General features: G+C 37.9%; 1 protein-coding gene across 1 annotated transcript; it reads right to left on the bottom strand.

Annotated features, from left to right (window-relative positions):
- Positions 1-1606: 1606 nt before the first annotated feature.
- On the bottom strand, positions 1607-20774 carry LOC132122976 (E3 ubiquitin-protein ligase rififylin-like). The gene is made up of 7 exons (XM_059533515.1): positions 20511-20774; positions 15809-15994; positions 8978-9349; positions 6007-6072; positions 5208-5418; positions 4983-5006; positions 1607-1963 (listed from the first exon to the last, which is right to left on the bottom strand). The coding sequence occupies exons 2-7, from the start codon at positions 15983-15985 to the stop codon at positions 1782-1784; spliced, it is 1032 nt and encodes a 343-aa protein (XP_059389498.1). The 5' UTR covers positions 15986-15994; positions 20511-20774; the 3' UTR covers positions 1607-1781.
- Positions 20775-26172: the final 5398 nt, after the last annotated feature.

Raw genomic sequence — 26172 nt, 5'->3', positions numbered from 1 at the left:
TTTGTGTTATTAAAGATAATTATTAGAGGTTTTGCATGTTCTAAGATTGCATCTCTCTGTTTTAATGCATTTTGAGGAATAATGAATGCTTCAGTGCAAGTGAATGTTCTGATTCAGTCTAGATCTACAGCTGCATCATGTTCACACAGCGCTCAGTCTGTGTGTAATGAATGAATATATTATACATGTTTCACTTTTTGAATGCAATTAGTGAAATCAACTTTTTGATGATATTCTAATTATATGACCAGCACCTGTATTTTTAGTCGTTTAGCAGACGCTCTTATGCAAAGAGACTTACAAATGAGTACCAAAGAAACAATCAAAAATAACAAAAGAGCAATGATATAGAAGTGCTATAACAAGTCTCAGTTAACTTTAACACAGTACACGTAGCAAGGGCTTTTAAATAATATAACAACTAAAAAGAAAACAGATAGAACAGAAAAAGAACAGAAAGCTAATTATTTTTTTAAAGAATAGAATTAGAATAGTGAGTGTTAAAGTTAGAGGGTCAAATAAAGATGGAAGAGATGGGGTTTAAGACAATTCTTGAACATTTAATTTAAACGTCTGTAAAATGACTTTGTGCTTCTTTGTGATGGCACAATCAAGAGGATTTCTCTCAACATGGCGCCCGGAGAGATGCCAGTCATCCATGGGAAAACAAAGTAATGCAGATATTGTCTTATGAATTAAAACGTAAGTAATCTGATTACATAACTCACGTTACTCGTAATGCTTTACCCCCAACACTGTGTGTGTGTATATATAAAATAAAAATGCTTCACCCTAATGTCATTCCAAGGCTGTATTTTTAAAAGGAGATATTAGAATGTTCAAGCTTCCAGCTTCTATACAATTAAAGCAGATGGTGAATTAAACTACAAAGCTCCACAAAAGAACAAATAATAATGATAATAATTCTTATAAAAGTCCACAGGACCTGTTCGCTGATGAATTCCAAGTCTTCAGAAATCATTTCATCTCATATTTCAAATCTCATTTACAGTCAGATATATTAACTTCCTACATAAGTCGCAAAACATGCCTCACATGTGTCAAACCTCGTGTATAAGGCATCTACAGACAACACGAGCCTGAATGAAGTTGATGAAGTATATTCTGTGTGTGTGTGTTTCTTAACAATATATAAATCAGAAACCATGAGATTGGAGTGACATGAGAGTGAATAATTCCTGTGAGGTACTGATGTTAAAGACTCCTAACTAAGAACAGAACTAGTCAATGCTGATCAAGTTGAAAAGCTTGAGGGAAGAGAGGCGCTGGTGTTTATTAGCAGGCCTTTACTGGTCCAGTGAGGCACTGGTGAAGTGAAGAAGAGGGTCCTCCGCTGATGAGGCTAAAGTGCTGCTAATGCAATCCCTGCAGGAAACTGAAACACCCCCTTCACATTCCAGCTCGACTTATTTTTCACACCAAAAACAAATGTTGGATCTAATTTGTTGGATCAAGGTTTGTCTGCATGAAAACATATTCTTGACAGTCATGACATGGACTGGGCCAGATCTGGAGAGATTGATCAGGTGAAGTCGGACAGGGCTGGAATGAGAATCAGTTCGGTTTACACCATCCACGCTTCCAGAAGGCACACTTTAGAAGTTACTTGAAGAAAATTAAACTGAAGCCAGTACAGTTGTCACTCGAGAGATCTTATTTGCTATTGTGTAAAGTGGCACAAGATAACCGTGCATGAATTAAAGGCCACCTGATGGTTTTCTACAGTAAGGATTGTGGGAGTGGAGAACGGCTCTTGATGCTCAGGATCTGAACACGTGCACTGCTCGCACCACGTACTGTCGGCAGATGGGACACTCGCTCATGCGCTTGCCACACTTTGTGCACGTGACCATGTGTCCGCACTCCAGAAGAACACAGTCGATGGGCGAGTCCATACAGATCTTACACAGGCTCTCGTCCACGGCCGGCCCAGCGCCAGCGTCTGCACACAACACACCACCAATAACAGTCAGCAGGAAAACACGTAGTGTCATGTTTGTCAGGACATTACACACGCAATTTATACGTTTACTTCAAAACCTCTTTAGTTTTTGTTTTTATATAATTGTGATATTTTTGGGAGTGAGTTAAGTCAAAATGTCCTCATTTGAAAATGAAAAAAAAAAAAAACCTAGTTTGGCATAGTCTTTTATTATGTCTTTAAAATAATAATAATAATAATAATAATAATTCATTCAGGGTTAGGGATCGTCATTAAAATCATGTGGCACAACCAACATGCAAAAATGCAGTGCATACAAAATAAATAAATGACTACATTACACACAGACACAGACACACACACACACACACACTATGGGGATGACGAATGCTTGACTCTGATTGGCTGAGGAATGCTTGACTCTGATTGGCTGACGAATGCTTGACTCTGATTGGCTGACGAATGCTTGACTCTGATTGGCTGACGAATGCTTGAATCTGATTGGCTGGGGAATGCTTGAATCTGATTGGCTGACGAATGCTTGAATCTGATTGGCTGACGAATGCTTGAATCTGATTGGCTGACGAATGCTTGAATGTGATTGGCTGACGAATGTTCTAAGGCATGCGATTATTTTCAGGGAGACGCACAGCTGAAGTAGTTCCAGGCAGGTCTCAACCGCATTACATTTCACTTCGCCAAACGATTTCGGTTATCACAGCCTTTGAGTGCAGAAGAACCAAACACACAAATACACTGAGCAAGCTAATAAATATAATAAACAAGGTAAAAACTATTTCCATTCTTTTGTCACAAAATTACATTGTATTATTATGAAAAACTCGTACTCTCTTCCCCCGGCTCTCTCTCACACACACACACGCGCAGACACACACACACACACACACGCAGACACACACACACACGCAGACACACACACACGCGCAGACACACACACACACACACACGCAGACACACACACACACGCAGACACACACACACGCAGACACACACACACGCAGACACACACACACACACACACGCAGACACACACACACGCACACACACACACGCGCAGACACACGCGCAGACACACACACACGCACGCAGACACACACGCAGACACACACGCAGACACACACGCAGACACACACGCAGACACACACGCAGACACACACGCAGACACACACGCAGACACACACACACGCAGACACAGAAACGTGTCATCAGCAATGCTCTGATGATTTTATCATTAAAGCTCAATAACTTCACAGACAGTTAAAGGCGCAATATGTAATTTTTCTGCTTTAAAAATAGCAGATATCACTATATCTATGTTATATATATTTTTTAGTTGTGTACTTACATTATCCCGAAAGTTTCCACGAACTTTCAAATCCAGAGAAAATTATAGTTTAATTAGAAGACACGGCACGTTTCTTTATTTCCGTTTTGTCGCCCGTCTATGGCGTCATATAAACTTTGACCCCTCTAGTTTATCTAACTTTCTGCGGAACCGCCAAATACAAAGGTGAACAGAAGCAAAGACGAGACGAAGAAGAAAAAGTAGTAGCTAGCCTTGATCGAGACTATTATATTTTATATTTATATTGTTTATATTCATATTTATACCTCAATCAATAACTTAGTTATGGGTCATGATTATGCTTTGCCTGCACGTTCTGTGAAGCGCAAACGTACGGGTGAAATAAATGACCTGAGAAGGTTTTGGGACGAGAGAAGAAACGAGACACGGGTAAATATTGGAGTTGCATTTCCAAGATAGAGAGAGCTTCGTGACAAGCTGAAACTACAGAGAGATGCTTGCATTCTAATAAACAGGTATGCATCCATTCAGCTAACTATATCTATCCGTATATTTTGTGAAACGATGATGTCGTGTGTAAAATGCAGACGGACTAGCTCTCATGTAGAGTATAATGTAAATCTACATGTGTTCTATATCTAGCTGGATAAAGTAGCTTCAAATGCAGTTCACTATCTTGTTCGATATCATAGTATAAACGTAGCCTAATTATAATTATTAACGAAAGGCAACCGTGTTTTTTTAAACATATATTACTACTAGCTAAATGGAATATTGATTTGATAGGGGTCTGATAATTCATATATCTCTCCGTTCGAAAATACGTGATTGTCAAAATACCAAGGCCGGTGACACACTGGCTGCATGGCGTCTCTGCTGCGTGCCAGAAGCGTCGCGTCTCTGCTGCTGCTGTAGATGACACAGAGGGAGACCGCTGACAGACCAGGCTCTTGTCTTCATGACAACAATATCTATACTTCATGTTGAACATAAATATAAAGCCTACTGATAAAGGACACCGTCAACAGTATTGACGGCAAAATAGACTATGTTTGACAGGTGCAATATTTGAAAATCGATAATTATTATTTTTTTTAAATTACATTTATATCTGAATTTATGTCAACCTATAGACTTCAAACATCAAAATGTCATGAATTAATATGTATTTGTGTACAAAATTACATATAAACATATTTTCCTATTATATTTTGCCTGGAAACGCTTCCAACACGCGTGCGTGTCGCGTGAAAAATAGGCGTCGCTCTAGCAAGCACGCGTTTTCCGCGCGGCTCACACAGGCAGTCTGCAAGCTCTAACCTGTTAACATGGGAGCCGAATTAAAAACTGACACGCCACGCAGCTGAGACGCTTGCGCCACGCATCCAGTGTGTCACCGGCCTCAGTTAAAATAAGTGAGGACAGGGGGAGCGACAGAGCGCGTGTTCCAATGAACAACAACTCCCATGAGCCTACGCTCTTTCCCGACATCATCAAAGTACGTCTCATGTTATTATTTTGATTGATGACCCCTGGTGGCCAAAAATTCCATACTGTGCGTTTAAAGTCTGTCTACACTGGGGGCAATGCGACTCTTTCAAATCTATTGAATTTCGTGTCAGTACGTCATGAGGCACTGTATATTAATGAAAACTATTAACTTATCTTTGAGCTCATAAGAAATCAACCCACCTGTGCCTTCTGTGGCGTTAGACACTGTAAAAACAAAATACAGTCCATGTTAATGTCATCAACAGTAATACTACAACTTTCTACTTCACTTCAGACGATGTGGTCATGTCTGCCCAGGGCACTAACTGAAATGGCACTTAGCAGGAAGAACCACATCACTGAAAAACAGCAGAAACCAAACATCAGCGTCAGAAGTGCTCCATCTGATCACACCAAACTCTTTACCCATGTTCTGCAGGTCCTTCTGGTCGTGGTACAGACGCGTCACTCTCTCCATCAGCTCCCATTTCTCACAGCAGCCCTTATAGTCCACGAAGTTCCTGGCCAGGATCTCCTTCAGCTGCCGGACGCTCAGATCCTCGATGTCCTCCACTGATCGGAGGTCAGAGAGAGATGCCCGTCGCCCCGGAGCCAGCACTTCCTCCGAGTCTGAGGACTGACACAGAGACAGACAGCACGCAAACATCAGAGACCTCACAGAACAACAATCTGACAAATCATTGTCATTATTTTCACTTTACTGATTTAAAACCGGTTTAACCGGTTCAAATCAAATCCAAGATCTTTTTGTTTTTTGTAATGCACGTCACAAGATCTGTTGCTACTTCCATTTATTGTTGTTTTCCACACCAGGACTGTTAGCTCCATCAGTGCTGAGTTGAGACCCGGCACATTCTCTCAAGATCAGACTGAATTGACCAAGGAACGAATCGTTCATTTGAGCCACAGCTTTCAAACGAATGTCTCATTTGCTGCGTTCACTGAGAATGGATTAATCCAGATCTTTAACTAGTTGACAGAATCGTTTATGCATGAACTATGTGAAAAGATTAGACTCAAAGCAGCAGTAATTCATCCCAGCCTGCAGCCAAGCTTCTTCCCTCGCTCAGAGCAGCCCAAGAGGCAGAAGACATTTTCTAAACTGACTCATGAATCACCAAGAGGCCAAATCTTTCACTGCAGATGAGCGACAGAGACTCCTCTGCCCCAGACAGCGCAGCAGCAAGAAGAGGAGGAGAGGTACCTGCGACTCCTGCTCCTCCTGCAGCTCAGCGTCCGTCTCGCCTTCAGCTGTCGCCTCAGCCAAGCTCTAAGGGTCAAAGGTCACAGCCAACAGTTTAACACCGCTGCGGTCTCTGTCTAACTCACTTGAAGCTACAACAGATATTATGCACACTCTGTAGTGTTCTTAAGAGACAGTCTGTGTCAAAAGTGACTCGAGATGAGAAAACAAGAAGAGTTAAAATAGTTTCAAAAATAGACGAACGGTTTCCAAAAAAAATTATGTTTTCAACATTGGTAATAATAGGAAGTGTTTCTTGATCAAATCAACATATTCAGTGACACTAATGATGCTGGAAATTCAGGAATAAATTAGATTTTACAATCCATTGACATAGAAAATGGTTATTTTAAATTGTAATAATCTCTCACAATATTACTGCTTTTACCGTCACGTAACGATACGATATCGATTCTCATTACCAGCGATATTACTTTTTATGATTTTTTTTTTTTTTTTCAGATAACCAAATTACAAGCAATAGCAGAAAATGAATACAACACAACAAAGACACAAGTTCAATAAACAGTTCTTTTCAGGTTTTTCAGCTCCGTCTAAAATACATTTAAGGTACGCTACAGAAATGTAATACATGTAAATTAACTGCAGTCTTCACTGTATAAATTAAATATAGATTAATAATTTTTTGATGTTACAAATGTTACTTAGTCAGGTGCAGTGAGCACTTGTATTTTTCTTTGACAGCATTAGATTTATCATTAGTTTGCTTTCACTTTAAGAACAAAGCATGGATTTAATATACTGACACCCATGCCTTTTCTTTCTGAACTGTTTATGTTAAGACACATAACCGACACATAACGCCTAACCGACTGTGTTCACTAGGATATTCGCCAAAACGTGCATTTTGATGTAATTTTGTCTGTATTTCTTCATCCATGCACAAAAAAGTGGAAGAGAGCTCAATGTAGTATTTGCGTGGTGCGGCTGTCTGTGTGTGTGCGCGTGCTGAAGATGTGTGCGCTGAAGACTTCACACGGTTCCTCAAACAATCCCGAGCGTCTTTTATGCTCACCTTGTGTCTTCAGGCAGTCCTTATACTGAGTCCTGAAACATGAGTTTGAGCGAGAATGCACGCGTTGGCGGTAATGCATAGACGGACATTGTGAAAATGTGGACCGTGCCAAATAAGGTTCCTATTTACATTGCAGACATCGATATTTTACATGTGACATCGATGCATCGTATCATCATCGTTACACCCCTAGCTTTTACTATATTCCTTAATCAAATAGATCAAATAAAAAACAACAACATTTAATTATTCCAAACTACTGACCAAGTAATAAGTAGTGTATGTGGGACAGTTAGTTTGTCACTGATAGAGTGTTTACCTGTGCATCTTCCGCCGCTCGAGTCCAGAGGTGGGTAGTAACGAGTTACATTTACTTCGTTACATTTACTTGAGTAATTTTTTGGGGTAACTAATACTTTTCGGAGTATATTTAAAGATGGGTACTTTATACTCTTACTTGAGTAAATTTTGTGGGAAAAATCTGTACTTTTACTTCGTTACTGTGGGCGACGCTCCTCTCGTTACTTTATCTTAATGCAATAAATGTTATAAATGCTTCAGTTTATTCCAAACGCGCCGTCTATTTTTCTCTGGACAATTAGCGATTCCCATTCGCGAATGATTCATTCTTTTGAGTCAATTCTGTTCAAAGGCTTGATCAAACCAATTGGCAAACGAGTGAATTGGTTCATGAATCAGTTTGAATGAGTCGTTCAGTTCCCTGCCGCACGCGCTGAGAGTCTGAAGTGGTTCACTCGGAGTTGTAACGTTTAAGAACAGAAAGAGCGTTGAAAACGTGGCTGGAACTGCACTGAATTGAAAGCAAATCTGCAAAGGCTATTATTTGCTTGCGATGGAGATCCTTATTAGATGAACACCGCGTGTGCTGTCTACTGTTTAACAGGTAATAACTTGGGCTACATTCGATTACAGTACACGATAGCACTGTGACATTAGTTTGTTGTACGTGTGTGGCTCATAACAGAGGGGAGTCAAGTTGAATGCAGCTTCCAAAAGACAAAAAATAGCCGATTAAGATTTTATTAATTTTAATACAATCACACCTGTGCGAGTAGGCTACGTTCAGCATATCATAACATCAGCTGATAAATTCAGATCTGTGATCGCTTGCTGGCGCTGAGCCAGAGATAGATGCGTTTATACAGCGCTGGGCATTATAACAAATCACACATGATTCTTTTGAGCTTATTAAAGCATTGGCCAATCAGAGGCGTTCAGATGAGTCATCCTAAAATGCCGGTTGTTCCTTCACTCGCTCGCTGACTGAATACCTCTTTCTGGCGAATTCTCTCGTCAGAAACAACAAAGTCCAGATGTGTGTACGAATCTTTAATTAAGATATTGATTTCACAGTGTTAACAGTTTCAGTGATTTTAATGGGAGTTTCTGAGAGTGATTGAAATCTAGACTGTCAGTGAAAATGATCTTTAATAATGTAAATGTTATTTGCTCTCTTTCTGAACAATGAAAGATTAGTAGCAATATTTATATCACATTAACTTTCAATGTTAAATTCACATTTAATATAAAGTCAGTCGTATTAAAAATATGTTATGGCATGACACCTATATCTGTTACTTAAGTAAACAGACTGGGTTTTATAATAAATTACATAAATTGGAGTAAAGGCTGATGAAATATATACATTTATACACACACACATACATTACATACATTTTATCTATATATCTAAATAAAAATAGGCTCAGTATATATGACCCAAAGTAACTAGTAACTAACTACTTGAGTAGATTTTTTATCCGATACTCTTTTACTCTTACTCAAGTAACTATTCAAGACTAGTACTTTTACTTTTACTTGAGTAAATGTTTCTAGAAGTACTTTTACTTTTACTTGAGTACAGTTTTTGGATACTCTACCCACCTCTGCTCGAGTCCGAGGTCCCAGTTCAGTAGTGCTGTTGTCCGCCAGCGGGCTCACGGTTATGACTGGGGTGTCAGGGGGTCCCTGTGTGCTCACTAGGGGTGGAGGAATGTGTGTGTCAGATATAGGCGTCTGCTGGCCGAGGACCAGCTCCACCAGCTCCTCTTTCTCGCGGCACATCTGCGTGGGGATCCCGTGCAGGTGGAGGTAGTCCCTCAGATCCTTCACCTTGAGCTTCATCAGCTCGCCGCGCTCGAACAGGATCCCCCGGAAACGCTGGCATGTGGGGCATAGCCATGGCTGGAGGTCCTGCTGCGTGGAGCAGCGGCTGCAGAAGCTTTTCTTGCAGTCCATGCACATGTGCTGCAATGAATAATGGGAGGGGGAGTTTTACAGCCAGGTTAAGACTGGAACACAATGTCTAATCCTCCTTAAGGAGTGTATAACGCTATCAAGAACACTGCATTTTACAACTGACCAAGACAGCTGGGTCAGAAGCTACACTCATCTACATCATCCTCTGTTTACATCATTATGTACGACAAACACAGAGTTGTACTGGATAATGCCAAAGGAGTCTGGGAAGCTTCTTCAGGAAATATAAACATGTGACTCAAGTGTTCTGGAAGTCACAATGCCAATCAGTCAGAGCTGTTACGCAATGGACTGTGCACATGCTCAGGATACGCAACAGCTGCTGGCTCAAGTCCCGATCTCACCCTCCTCCTCTCACTACTATTTACTGCACCAAATCCTGAAAAACAAATGCCCCCGAAATCATTCTCTTTCATTCAATATTCAATTTCACGGAGAGAGTAAAGTCGGTCTAAACATTATGTTCACATAAACTTTAAAAGTGCAGTAAGTGATTTCTGAGAAACGCTGTTGATGACCAAAACAAACACACTCCTACTAAATAATAAAAACACCTCTATCTTGATAGCTCCGCCCCCTCATGGACGTGCCTCTTACTGTTGATTGGCTACAACTTTGTTTTGGTGCTTCCAATTCACTGTCAGCAGCTTTTCTCAGAAATCGCTTACTGTTTCAGGCCATGACTCGAGTCGGCCAACATTGGTCTGTCTCTGAGCATCTGTCGGCCTAGTTTTTGCGGTTTTTGCCACCAGTTCTTTCATGTTGGTTTGGTGCGCAACAGCCTTTACGTACTGTAGGTGAAATGTTTTCTGAGCTCTAAGCCTGTGGAAGCAATACATCATTGGAACATTCCGGCTCCATTAATAGAAAATGGTTTTAATCAGCAAATTACTGGTGAAGCACTACACCACCCACAATTTTAAAGTGTAATCCTCCTGAATGCAAAAAGAAGTAAAAAAAAATGCCATTGATTTTCTCAACAATAGGCGAACAGATTTTTTTATGAAAGCCTACAGAACAAACTATTAAATACAAACCTACTGTGAGTCCCAAGGTTGTTGATCAATTGTTTTGTTGAAGCCATGAAGCTACATTATTTCATTATTTCAGAAGCCATGAGAAAAAACTACATTGCCCATGATTCCACAAAGAGATCTCCAACAATGGAGTAAATCTCAATAATCAAATGTCTGTGTATAATTTGGAATACATTTAAAATACATAATTAACATCTGTAAATCAATAGTTTTATATTTCTCCTTTGTTTTTGTTTTGTCATTTGCAATGCTTCATGGGATAGTAGTTTGTTCCCTCATTTAATCCATTAACTACAGTGCTGAACCTTCAAATTCTTGTCCACTTTTGACATACTTCTTTAAATCAAAGTTTGTAATGTTGTGATTCATGTAATGTAATGGCATATAATGACTTATGGGATGAATAACTAAATTCATTTAGCTGATTTTCAAATACTTTCTTCAAATCAACTGCTGTAATATTAGTTAATTGTGGAACCAGTTGGTTTGGTTTAAGGCTTGGAAACTTTGTGAAATATGTATTGACACAAGCTGAAAAGCTGGGTGGTCACTATTGAGCTCTAGTAACAATACTGGATTGCTTTGTAGATGTCCTACCCACTAGTATGCATTCAAACATCAAAAACTTCCAACCTGATAATGTCAAAACACACCTGCTTGGGAAACCAGATCCCAATGTGTCAGGTGTGTGTGCGGGAATGGCATGAACGTGACGTGACAGCAGCACTACAGTAAGGAAGTGGTTCAATGGCTGTGGCATCAACATGCAGCATCATGCTGTCATTCGAGCCACAAAGAGCATTCTGGATAATTCTCCTCGCGAGGCGGCCAGGTATCACGCTGGATGCGAACGCTCACACAATGCCTCCTGGATGTATGGCAGCTTGACAATGTTAATAATGTTTTCTCAGCGACATGAGGATGATGTTAAATGCAATGCATCAAAATGGCTCCAGAAGGCTCCAATAAGTGCATTAACAATAAAGTACATTTGTTCCCGTATTTGACAGCACTGCATAGAATTTAAAGTGCAGCATTATTTTACATTTAGCAGATGCTTTGCTCCCAAATATCAAAAACATATTGGACTTTTAGAGTTCTCTCTGGCGGTCTTCTGTTTTACAGTGTATTCAGGTCAGAAAGGCCCTACAGTGCTTTAAGATGCTGCCTTAGTAAGCCGCTCACAAGGTGTAGGAGATGTGTGTCTAGCAAATTCAGATTCTCAGTAGGTTAAGACCGTTGTGGTTTTTTATAACACTGAACACAGGGGAATCTACAGTGAAACCACTTGAGCACAGCCTTATGATCTTCACCATCACGGCCAGTTAGAACTGGAATAACCTCGACCAGACATTCTGACCTGAATAACTGAACCTTCACATGTGAACATCTAGACCTGTTTACAGGCTTGCTTTAGTGTGTTGCAATTGGATTCAACTTCAAATTTAATTACTTATAGACTTTCATACACTATGTTATCAGTGCGATTTATGTGTGCTAAGAGGATAAAAGATAATCTGAAAATGAACATTATGTCATCGTTTACCTTGCTGTTGTTCTAAACCTGTAGGACTTCATTTCTTCTGTGTAACCTAAAATAAGACACTAAAGAATGGTTTAAATCTTTTCGGACAAATACAATTCTACACACAGTGTAAATATCTTCCTTAATTCTCCACAGAAAAGTGTAAAGGATGTGGTAAAAGATTTGTGTGCAGTTTTTCACAGGCCTTTTGTGCCTGGCAAGGCTTCATGAACTATGGTTGCAGCAGCACACAGATTCAGTGATGCAGTAAAACTGAAGTAATGAGTCCACGGAGTATTCATATCACTCTGTGGACTCTTTACTTGTTTTTCTGTGTTTGACCTGTGCTGCAGTGTGGAATTAAACCACACCACGGGTTTTTCTTTCTCCATTTCTGTCACCGATGGGAGTTTTGGTTCCTGGCCATTGTCGCTTTTGGCTTGCTTAGTTGGGGACACTTCATTTCTGGCAACATTGTTGACTCGACTGTACAGACATTATAGAAAGATAACTGAACTGAGCTGGACGATGACGTCACTGATTCAACAATGAACTGACTTTAGCTGATAAACTGACTTTCTTCTATTGTCCTCACTCGTTTTTCCTGTTTGACACACTCAAGCTGCTTTGACACAATCTGTATTGTATAAAGCACTATATAAATAAAGATGTGTGCTATGACTAATTTCACCGGCGTTTAAACTGACATTTTGTAACTGACTAGACTAAAAGTAAGAAACCTTCAAAAGACATTGAGTGTATTTGAAATACTTAATCAAATAGTCAAATAATTCCAGCTACCTAATCAGAGTAGTTCTTATTTTCCTTCAGATGGTTACAATTTACAACAGTGATGGCAACAAAAGCAGCAGACGCAGCTGAATGATGACGTAGCTTCCGCGCGCTTCAGAAAGCATCCGAAATCAACATTTAAGATAAGCCAATCCTCTTTTTTACGCATATCACTGTACGTGACGCGTGGTGTGCCTAATTAATTTCTAAATGAGCAATCATAAACCAGTTTAAACTAAGTGTCATGTTGATTCATATTTACATTGTGAGGAAGATTCTTAAAAAGAACTTTGATTTCGAACTCTGAATTGAAATTATTTTAACTGAAAGAGACAAGTTAACATTCAGTAATAAAGTAAGAATAGATAAATGACAATCAACATCACAAACAAATACAATAAGACGGCTAAAATGAACTGTTAATTACTTTTTTTCAGGGAGGTTAACACTATACACAATCTATTACAATAACTATTTAGGTTGCTGTTTCTAAGACCTCATGCACGGATCTGTTAACTTAAGTTTTGTTTCTCAACTGCTTACGTGAATACTCATTAAGACGGGTATTTTGACATCTGTTTGAATGTATATGGCAGTTTACATGCAATAAGACGCAACACAACATCATTCTGTAGTCGTGCACTTGCTCTGTGTAGGTGCTTTGGGTATGAACTCACAGAAAGACGTCTCACAGAGAGCGCACAAGTACTGACTTGAGCACTTGTGCAGATGATACATTTCGTCACTTTGCTGTGCGTGTGGTTACGAAAACGTAATGTTTGCATGTGTTGAAACACCACCAACAGAGCTATATGCGCACACTGTCTCGGTCTCTGTGTGAGAGGAGTAATCATCTGCTAATAGAGTTTGTGAGCATTTTAGCCAATTTACTGGCTTTGAACGAGTGCATAAACACTTATATGCGTCCAAATGCAAGAATCCTCATAAACACATTCATTTAGGTCTTAAGGCAATGTAAACAGTTGCGAGAGAAAGCGCATATGTAATAGTATATTGGATCTGGACTTCAGTCTTAAAGAGGAAGCTGTCCAATATACGTCTTGTCTGCCATTCATGAAAATCTCTCACTGCTCTTGACTAAATCACTTTTGTAACTAGAACAAGAAGAAAATAAATAAATAATGCTAATGATCATTGATATATACAGTATATATATATATATATAGATAGATAGATAGATAGATAGATAGAGATGAATGGATATAACTCACACAGTGAAGACTAATTCATTTACACAATGTATTTCTTATTTATTGTAGTATTTTGTCCAATTGCTTGTAATAGGGCTGGGCGATATATCGAATATTAGCAATAATATCGGAATAATTTTGACGACGATGTACAATTTGCATATATCGGGAATATCGAATATTTCAAATTCAAGCATACTTTCCCAAAAGAACGCGCCGAATGTCCAAAAAAGGAACCTGTAACTGCTGACTGCTCTACGCCCCTCTACTACGAGAGCTGTAATGATAGCGGTTGCCAGATAACAAGAGTTTAAATCTCCCAATCAGAGCTCCACTGTTACAAGGATACATTTTCTGCCTGGTGTTTGCTTATTTTAAGCAATCTGGCAACCATGCGCACGTGCTCACTCCTCATTGCGGAAGAGCCGCTGACGATAATCTGAAAACACTAACAAGCTGGAATTGAGCGATCTAATGAAAGCGTCGTTCAGCCGGTCTGTGTTCTGTCATGAGATCTCAACTGTATTGTTTGCATTTGTGGATCGCAAAATAAAGGCACTTACTCGACCGCTGATGTTTGAATAGAGAAACATAGGCTATGGCCATTTGGAATTACTATTGGGGAATTTCACTGATATGTTTACCAGTTTCCATAATATAGACAGAGAGAATGCAAAAGTCTTTGGTATTCATTTATATATATTTATATATAAGAAATAGCTATGTGCTTCAGCAACTAGCTCCCCATCTAAGAGGGTTTTTAGTGTCAGTAGGAACATAGTTTCATGCCACAGAGCTTCTCTTAAAACCACAGACAGTTGACAGACTTGTGTTCTTAGCTTAAAAACTTGTTAAAAAAATTAAAATAAAATACTTATCCCAGTTGCATAGTTTAAATTGTGAATTGCATGCACTAAAAAGTTGACAGAATGCACTTTCTGTAACTGTTACTTAATTTGCACTGCTTCAGTTACATATAGGCCTACATGTATTCATTTAATAAAAAGCAGTAAGTGATCTCTCGGTCTAGATTCTTTAACTGCTTAAATTAGCTGTTTAATCTAAATAGTTTTTTTTTTAATGGGCAAAAGAAAATCATGTTTTATTTTGTATTATTTAAATGCAAATGCAAACATATCGAGATATATATCGAATATCGTAAAAATTTTGACAATATCGAGATATCATTTTTTTTAATATATCGCCCAGCACTAGCTTGTAATTAAGTTTCTTATTCTTATTTCATCACTGACTGTTTATGTATCTTCAGTGAGCTTGAGGGGTGTTTTTTTATTTTATTTCCATTATTATTTTGTGTTCCTGTGGCTCAAGTGGTAGAGCATTGCATTATCAGCACAAAAGGTTGTGGGTTGGATTCCCAGGGAACACGTTAGGTAAAAAATGTTAGCCTGAATGCACCAAGTCACTTTGGATAAAAGCGTCTGCTAAATGCATACATTTATTTTACATTTAATTGTAATTTATTTTCTTGCATTAGTTTGATATTGACATTGGTGACAAGAATTATGAAACTTCCAGGGTATCAAATCTTAATATCATAAAAAAAGCTTTAAATAACTATATCAAGATATATATCGTTATCGAGATTTCTCAAATCTTGATATAAGATTTTGGTCATATCGCTCACTCCTAGTCACCACGGTAAACAAAGCAGCGCTGCGATTAGAAACACTAATGTGCATAGTTAGGCATCTGGAAGCAGTCACCTGTCAGTACTCTGTATATACCGCTACTAAAGTATCAATTTAACTACTGAAGTACCAGTACTTTTGACATCACTACTCCAAACCTTGAAAAAAACTGCCATTCACAAACTCTTGCTATAACAAGGTTATACTAACGTTAGTATAAAAGTGATTACCTTTCTGGCTATGCTGTCGAAGCGGCCTCCACAAGCCTTGCAGGTGTGTTCTGGAGCAGTGGGAGATGGGTAACTGCTGAAGCCCGAGTTGGTGAAGGCCTGGTGACGTGTGCTGCTCCTGGTGTCGTCCACGGTGGAGTCATCCAGACAGAGCCAGCCGCAGCAGCTGGCCCACATACTCCACTCCTACTGCCAGAGATCGAGAAACACTCTCAGATTACAACTCAATCAGGTCTTCAAATACGATCAATCATACAAGACAAAAGATGTACTTTCTAAAAAAAGGAAGAGCGGTCTGCTCTAATCAATACCCCTGGAGGTGAATTAGCAGCATGAAAAAGTTCTTCCAGCATGAGTCAGGATGGCCAGTAAGCTCTCAGCTGGAGAAGTAGCACTTCCATCATTTATTCAAAGGCTGTGTGCCGTCTAAACCACAGAAGCTTTGCAATACTCCAACTAGGATGACACTGTATCCTTCTGTCTCACACACACACACACACACACACACACACACACACACACACACACACACACACACGCACAAATAAAGGCTGGCTGATCCAGTAGCACGACCATGGTTACACCTCTCACGCTCGGGGCAGTGTTTGAGTGAGCTGATAAGATGAATGAATCACTCAGGATAATAAAACATCAGACGTGGATAACTCCCACACTGTCCAAAGTATTACCATCATACACTTATTACTCCAGCAAGGGATGCTGGTACAAAACGGTCTCGACTGAAAGCCAAATGCAAATTAAAAACCTGTATGATTAGCATTCACACGGTACAAAGTTACTGTCCACATTAAAGCAACCTCTTCGACTTTTGGTCTTAATGTGCATCGTTTAACTGAAGGAAATTCTTCCTATGAAAAAGGTTTGTCTTTCTAAAGTTTCATCAAACCAGCTTGACCTCAGAAATGCATCAGATGGAAGTCTCTAGACATTGCATTCGAGTGTCTTGAGTCACAAAGGTCACATTCTACGAAACTGTGCCAAGTGAAAGAGTACAAAACAAATGTGACTGCAATACGCCGACACTGGTATTATTATTTTTAGAGTGCACATTAGCTTTCTTTTCCGTCAACTGGTTAAAAAAAACTGGTTGTGGTGCTGCGCAATTCTCTATTTCTGTTGAGGAGAAGTAAGAAAGGAAGTCAAACAGTACTTGCATGATTTCAAACAGTCATTCTTGATTTCTGCATTATTTTTATATATATTCTTTATTTTCATAACTATGAAAATTGTAGAGTCACACTGAAGGCATCAAGGGCTATTTGACCAAGAAGGAGAGTGATGGGGTGCTGCGCCAGATGACCTGGCCTCCACAGTCACCGGACCTGAACCCAATCCAGATGGTTTAGGGGTGAGCTGGACCGCAGACAGAAGGCAAAAGGGCCAACAAGTGCTAAGCATCTCTCGGGGAACTCCTTCAAGACTGTTGGAAGACCATTTCAGGTGACTACCTCTTGAAGCTCATCAAGAGAAAGCCAAGAGTGTGCAAAGCAGTAATCAAAGCGATGAAGAACCGAGAATATGACATATTTTCAGTTGTTTCACACTTTTTTGTTATGTATATAATTCCATATATAATTCCACATGTGTTAATTCATAGTTTTGATGCCTTCAGTGTGAATCTACAATTTTCATAGTCATGAAAATAAAGAAAACTCTATGAATGAGAAGGTGTGTCCAAACTTTTGGTCTGTACTGTGTGTGTATATATATATATATAGTACAGACCAAAAGTTTGGAAACATTACTATTTTTAATGTTTTTGAAAGAAGTTTCTTCTGCTCATCAAGCCTGCATTTATTTGATCAAAAATACAGATTTTTTTTTAATATTGTGATATATTATTACAATTTAAAATAATTGTTTTAAAATTGATTATACTTTAAATGATCATTTATTTCTGTGATGCAAAGCTGAATTTTTAGGATCATTATCACATGATCCTTTAGAAATCATTCTAATATGATGATTCAGTATCAAAGTTGGAAACAGTTCTGCTGCTTAATATTTTTTCAGAACATGTGATACTTTTTTAGGATACTTTGAGGAATAAAAAGTAAAAAATAAAAAAATAAAGAAGCTATGTTTTTAAAATATTCATATTTTTTAATAACAATATACACTACTGGTCAGTAATTTGGGGTCAGTAATTTTTCTTTTTTTTAAAATAAAATCAATACTTTTATTCAGCAAGGATGTGTTAAATTGATAAAAAGTGATAGTAAAGAAAATATATTATTAGAATTTTTTTTTTGAATAAATGCAGTTCTTTTTAACCTTTTATTCATCAAATATATTAGACAGCAGAACTGTTTCCAACACTCATAATAAATCAGAATATTAGAATGATTTCTAAATGATCATGTGATCGACTGATGTTACATGTGACACTGAAGGCTGGAGGAATGATGCTGAAAATTCAGCTTTGCATCACAGGAATAAATTATTTATTAAAAGTATATTCAAAGAGAAAACTATTATTTTAAGTTGTAATAATATTTCACAATATTACTGTTTTTTCTGTATTTTTGATCAAATAAATGCAGGCTTGATGAGCAGAAGAAACTTCTTTCAAAAACATTAAAAATAGTAATGTTTCCAAACTTTTGGTCTGTACTAATATATATATATATATATATTGCACAATTTTCAAAGACGTAATATTTCATTCTAAACATTTGCCTGCACCTACATTTTCATCTGGACCAATAAAATGTCATTCCAGAAAATATGGTATTTAGATATGAGTTACTATTCTTTATTATTTGCGGTAACAGTTGTTATATCTTACATTTTTATTGTTTTGTCTTATCGTACTTAAATGTTCATGCTTCTTTTAGTTATTTGGAAAAAAAGTTATTATAATGTTTGTTTTTAAGAGGAAAGGATGCCACTCTTTTCAACCTGTTCTTGTAACGCAGCTCATTACCATGAGAATACAGTATACACACTTCAGCAATTATTGTCTCAAAACCACATCAAGACCTTCAGTTTCATTCATTTGCAACCTAAATCTAATCAACTTCAGTTCTGACGGCAAACACTAGAGTGAAAGTGCTGAAGCAGATTGGTGTCTGATGAAAACAGAGTTTGATTGTGTGTCTAACTGAAGGAACACGGTGACAACTATCTTACTATCAAGAAGAGCAAATCAAGAGATTATTGAGGAGAAACACTCAGTGTTTAAGTATGACCTGATCTGTTCCAAATCATTACTGAAATATAAACCGTGGCTTTCATAACTTTTCATGACAGATTTAATCAAACATACAAGAAATGAGAAATCAAGAATTTAATGAACATGTAACACACTGCATATATTTATCAAAATGTGCTTCAATAGATATAATTCTTTTTTAGTTGACTAATGACTAATAAAATGCCATTTTATTTCAAAATAAAATTGACAGAACTCCGACTACGCTTCGAAAGTAGCAGCACAAAGTTGGTTGTGATTACTGGATGACAGATGCGCAACAAAAACCTTTAGTGAATAAACCGAATGGACTAAAAGAACGATATCAGGTGTCATCCCAGCTTTAATATACAACATATTCTAGATTTTAAAAGTCTGTCATTGACTCTATAGCTACAAAATCTTCCATTTTTAGAAAGAAAACCCAAACTAGCATTCACATTGAAAAAGGAAAACCCCCACAACAAAACCCATCCAGTTCAGTTCAGAGTTTAAGTTCAGCATCTGACAGAGAAACCAACCTGCAAATAAATAACACTGTAACAGACTAGACTGACAATCTCTGAGGGAAATGCCAACGTTTGTAAAGCAGCAAAAGAATATGAATTAAAAAAAAAAAAAAAGCTTGAAAAATATTGGTCATGGGGAAAGAATTCTAGCTGACATCAGCAGCAAGACATAATGACATCATCATCATGACTTGACATTTTAATGGAATAAAAAAAGTTACAATTCTAAATGTTTAAAGTTTGAAATTCTAGTTTAGAACACACGTGCTTTCATGTTGGTTTTGAAAAACTCAAAGTTTCCGTTGTCAAGTGTCAATATATTATTGCATGTATGAAACAGCATATCAACTCTACATTTAGGATCAAATAGTGTGAGATCAGTTTAATTGGTGTCCTCACCTTGAAAATGAGTCAATGACTTGTGAAGAAGTGTGAGGATCAGAGACGGATAGCCTCGGATAGAAAATTCAAGCCATTGACATCTATAAAGAGAAACCAAATAAAGTAACATGTATGAGTAACATTTACTGCGCTTGGAGTAAAACACACTAAGAAGCAAAGCAGTGTGCTGCTGATCACATCTTCCTCATATAATGACTCTTCTAAAACTTCCTCTTTAAAACAAGAAAACTTTTGTTGACCAAAACCTATCGTGTAGAAGAAAAGCAAAACGAGCACGCGCATATAAACGCGTCACACTTAATACAGAACTGAAATTATTCAGTATATACAAGCATCGTATCAGGATTATATACAGCTGAGATGACTTGTATAGACATTTAAAGTGTAGGATCATGCTTCACACATTAAGTATTTGCATATTACAGAGTATTACTGCAGTCACATTGAGCTGAACGAATTCAAGGCGAAACGTAGTGACGAAAATAACATTAAAGCGTTAAAAACTCTGAAGAGATGTATTAATGTGCGCTTAATTTCTACCCTGTTTATTCATCTTGAAGGACGTCATTAAACTCACCTCAAATGAAACGACGAGAAGCGCCCGCAAACCGCAGAAACGTTCAAAACTCTGAACGGATCAATAATCCTCCCGAGGAATTACAGAAACCAGGAAGAGACTTGAGAAACAAAGCACCCGCTCTTAATGTAATGGTTGAACTTGGTCGAGTTTACACAGGTTTGATGTTCTGGATTAACTTCAGCAGAGAAGCTCCGGTTTGCAAGGTAAGTCGTCAGTAGGAGCGCGAGCACGTCGACTTGTTCAAAACACGAGAACGCGCACGTTGACGCATTGAATTCTGAACCACTGGCCATTAAATACAAATCAAATTAGTATAAGATGGTTGTCTTTGTGAATTTTCTTTGTTAAAATAAGTTGTGTATATATATATATATATATATATATATATATATATATATATATATATATATATATATACAGTGTTGGGGAGTAACTAGTTACATGTAACGGCGTTACGTAATTTAATTACAAAATAAATGTAACAGTAATCAGTTACAGTTACTAAGAAAAAATGAGTAATTAAATTACAGTTACTTATGAAAATTGTAACGATTACAAAGAGGATTACATTTGAATATTTACACACATCCACATACAGCTTATACTTTCCTAAATTGCACTAAGACATATGGCCCATAATCTCCGAGACGCGGAAAACACATTCGTAGAATCGAGTCATAAAAATGGAATTCAGCCTATAACAATATGCAATATGCCACATTTTGGACGAATAAATCAAAAGTAGGTCAGTACACTTGAATCAAAACCCGATATGGACTGATGTCTGTGAATATTAAGCCGCAAAAAGACTGAATATGAATCCTGCACGTTCTGCGTGTCTGTGGAAATCAGGCGCTGACTGGACATCGGGAGAACCGGGACTATTCCCGGTGGCCTGGCAGACGATTTGGCCTTCTACTTTAATATTGTTATTGTATAATTGCAGGCCGAATATACTAAAGCGATTATTTCCGAATCCGCTCTCCACGCCTCCGATAAACGGTTTGGATCAGACTCCGAGTAATCAATGCGAGAGAGAGAGGCCGGAGTGAACTGTGTAAGCGCACAGCTGGAGCAGAGAAGCGACACTTCTGTTCAGGGTTTCAGGTGCAGGTCAGTTTCATCTGTAAATATGCTAATGTAGTTTTGTCTTTGTTTACTTAGTCAAGCAGCAGCAGCACACTGCTCGCAATCACTCAAAATACTGTATAAACGACGTCATTATATCTTTTGTAATGTTACAGTAGTAAGTTAGCAGACAAATCATCATATTTTATCATAGGTTTAGGGGGAGCTAGTGGATACAAGAACACAACCCTTAGGAAAATTAATATAGCCTATGGTATGGCACTAACCGTGGTTTAATTATGGAATTTGTAGTAAAATTAAATACAAGTGGTAATTCATTTGCCAAAAAAACAAAATTGCACTTACAAAACATGGTAAAAGTCAAATAAAAATCTTCAGTATTAAAGTCATGAGAGAGATGGATGGATAATGGAAGTGAAGGTGCAGTTCAGGGGAGAACTCTTAATTACGTTGCAAGTCCCCCAACCTAAGGATTCAAATCTTTTTCATGTCAGGTCCAAAAAAAAAATAGGGTTGTCCATGTTTCAGAATGGGTTGTGGGTGTATGAGTGTGAGATTTCCCAGCCTATTTTTTTCCCAGTCCGCCCCTCATGGAAATTAATCTCTAGAACAGTCACTTCATGAGCATTTTTCACTTATTTTGAGAAACTATCATCATATCATATACAAAGAGACAGCAGAGTTTCAGAAAGACACCAATGTTTCAGGAGTTTAGTACACAAAATAGGACACATGCTTATTAGATAACCGTATTTGAGTTGATGTATATGCTTTTATTTTTTTATTAACTATTTTTCCCCAAACCATTGTTAGATGCAGTTAGATGCCTGTAGTTATGCAAAGATTTGGTTTCAAAAACAGTATCTATAAACTATTTCTTTTGATTTTAAATCTGCTTTGAACTTCAGATCAATCTCTAAGTAGAAGGCAGTACTAAAGTCTGATTGTGTGGTGGATGTGTTCAAATTTGATCATCTTAATTCAGGTGATGAAGAATGATGAAAGTCTGACAGTATTGAGCACTACTTTAAGGTTAAACCTGCATGGTGTAAAATAGTTGAAGATGATTAACAGTTGCAAATTAACATTCATTAGAAATTTATAAAAGTAATCAAAATGTACTCAAAAGTAATTAGTTACATTACTTTATTAAAGTAATTAAAAAAAGTTACACTACTATTACATTTTAAATAGGGTAACTTGTAATCTGTAACCTCTTACATTTCCAAAGTAACCTTCCCAACACTGTGTATATATATATATATATATATATATATATATATATATATATATATATATATATAGAGCCTTAGCAACTTGCCAGGCTTAAATGCATTAATATTTGATACATAATAAAAATATAACAATCAGTTTTATTTTCTCACTATATGCTGTCATCATTTATATTATTTTATATCTTCTTGACTAGCCTAATGACATCCCTAATTAGTTGTTTAACCACATTAAGTGATAGAAAGCACAAACATCAGTAGGATAAGTATTAGCAAAGAATTTGATTATCCTTATTTTCATTTTCTGTGCGTGTGTGTGTGTTAATACAAATAACAACTTGTAACTATTAAAATTAACATATTAACATAGGCATCTTCCTGTGATCTGAGAAAGTGAATTTAGATCATATAATTTTAAGGCAGAAGGCAGCGACCTCTGCTGAAATAAATCATAATGTGCAAGGGACTGTGCATGAACTAAGTGAAAACCCCAAGACAGCATATTAAATCGACTGTGGAGAACTTACCTTGTTTTCTGTTCCCTTTGCTTGAGTGATAGATGATCTTTTATCAGTTTCTTCAGTTCATAATCATAGTAAAGCTCAGTGTGTAAAGAAGTGAACCCTTGTTTCCTCGTTCACTTCAAACTAAATGAGACTCACTGAAGTCACTACAGATTTAAATCATTTTCATTCTTTCACACCACAATTTAAAACTTAGAATTTACAACAAAGCAAGCATTTAATTGTTTTTTTTTCTTCAAAGAATGAGTGTGATCCAGATATATTGACCACAGGCATGTTGCTCAGGGGTCTACGTTGATCAGTTATGGTGCATTACGTTCACCGTGAAAAGAAAAACATCCAACGGTGGATCTTGCAAAACCTTTCCAGGTCATATTTCCCCAACCAAATGGGTGAAATATGTGCTGTGCAGAACTCAATTTGCATTGAGACATTATTTTCATGAAAACTAATAACACTCCAATATTACTATTAATGTGAGAGAAAATTTATTTATTTTTTATATTAAAAAACCTCATTATTTCAAATGTAAATATTTACAAATTCAGGCATACACAGGTGCTGGTCATATAATTAGAATATCCTCAAAAAGTTGATTTCACCAATTCCATTCAAAAAGTGAAACTTGTTTATTATATTCATTAATTACACACAGACTGATATATTTTAAATGTTTATTTCTTTTAAGTTTAATGTTTATAACTGACAACTAAGGAAAATCCCAAATTCAGAATCTCAGAAAATTAGAATATTGTGAAAAGGTTCAATATTGAAGACACCTGGTGCCACACTCTAATCAGCTAATTAACTCAAAAACACCTGCAAATCCTTTAAATGGTCTCTCAGTCTAGTTCTGTAGGCTACACAATCATGGGGAAGACTGCTGACTTGACAGTTGTCCAAAAGACGACCATTGACGCCTTGCACAAGGAGGGCAAGACACAAAAGGTCATTGCAAAAGAGGCTGGCTGTTCACAGAGCTCCGTATCCAAGCACATTAATAGAGAGGAGGAGGGAAGCAAAAGATGTGGTAGAAAAAAAGTGTACAAGCAATAGGGATAACCGCCCCTGGAGAGGATTGTGAAACAAAACCCATTCAAAAATGTGGGGGAGATTCACAAAGAGTGGACTGCAGCTGGAGTCAGTGCTTCAAGAACCACCACGCACAGACGTATGCAAGACATGGGTTTCAGCTGTCGCATTCCTTGTGTCAAGCCACTCTTGAACAACAGACAGCGTCAGAAGTGTCTCGCTTCAAAAAGGACTGGACTGCTGCTGAGTGGTCCACAGTTATGTTCTCTGATGAAAGTAAATTTTGCATTTCCTTTTGATATCAGGGTCCCAGAGTCTGGAGGAAGAGAGGAGAGGCACACAATCCACGCTGCTTGAGGTCCAGTGTAAAGTTTCCACAGTCAGTGATGGTTTGGGGTGCCATGTCATCTCCTGGTGTTGGTCCACTGTGTTTTCTGAGGTCCATGGTCAACACAGCCGTATACCAGGAAGTTTAGGAGCACTTCATGCTTCCTGCTGCTGACCAACTTTATGGAGATGCAGATTTCATTTTCCAACAGGACTTTTGGCACCTGCACACAGTGCCAGAGCTACCAGTACCTGGTTTATGGACCATGGTATCCCTGTTCATAATTGGCCAGCAAACTCACCTTACCTTAACCCAGGGGTTGGCAACCTACGGCACGCGTGCCAACAGTGGCACGCAGAGGGATAATCGCTGGCACGCAAGCAATAAGGAAAACTGTATAATGACGTACAGTTTGATGTAATAACTTCTCATAGTCACACAGCCTGTTAGGAGCTACAAATACTATTAAAGTGTGAGAATTAACTTGCATGGATGCACGTGCAAACACTGCACATACTAGGTGCTTCAGATCAAAGCCTTGGTCTAACAGCACTCGTCAATGTCAAAATGACTGAGATGGCCAATCAGATCAAAGTAGGCGGGGTTTACTGTTCACAGAAGCAGAGCGCGAAGCGTCAGTTTAACGTTAAAGAGAGTGAGGTAAGATGAAGCTGCAAATCAATTAACATTAGTCAACTTTTAATAATACGTTTTACCATAGAAATGTTAAATGACCTAAAGCTATATTCAGTGATGAAAAATTTTCTGAAATATGGCCATTTTGAGAGAAAGAAAGTGGGGGGGGGGACAATGAAGCGATTTTGCCCCTTTGTTGTTGAGAAATATAATGTAGCGATTCAGTATCGATTAATAAAAGTAGCGTGACAACACTCTGAATGCTACTTTTTGCACAGCACGATCTCAGATCTCTGTGTGCGATTGGTGTGTGTTGTGTGTGTGTGTCTGTGTGTGCACGTTCATCAATTAAAGCAGTGCATTAACGTTGATTAAACGTTAAAAAAAAGTTTTTTTTATCGTATAATAGAAAATTGTGTATGTACCGTTTAAATACAGAATTATATCGGGGTGTGTGGGGGGGGGGCTGTGTTGGCACAGTGGTTAACCATAAAAATAAAAAATGGCACGTCATGCCGAAAAGGTTGCTGATCCCTGTCTTAACCCCACAGAAAATCAAAGGGGTATTGGGAAGAGGAAGATGCGATATGCCAGACCCAAGAATGCAGAAGAGCTGAAGGTCACTATCAGAGCAACCTGGGCTCTCATAACACCTGAGCAGTGCCACAGACTGATCGACTCCATGCCACGCCGCATTGCTGCAGTAATTCAGGCAAAAGGAGCTCCAACTAAGTATTGAGTGCTGTACATGCTCATACTTTTCATTTAAATACTTTTTAGTTGGCCAAGATTTCTAAAAATCCTTTCTTTCTATTGGT

This window comes from Carassius carassius, chromosome 41 (assembly GCF_963082965.1).
Source record: "Carassius carassius chromosome 41, fCarCar2.1, whole genome shotgun sequence".
In the NCBI taxonomy this organism is placed as follows: domain Eukaryota; kingdom Metazoa; phylum Chordata; class Actinopteri; order Cypriniformes; family Cyprinidae; genus Carassius; species Carassius carassius.
The sequence above is the reverse complement of the archived record's forward strand: the minus strand, read 5'-3'. Positions and strand labels throughout refer to the sequence as shown.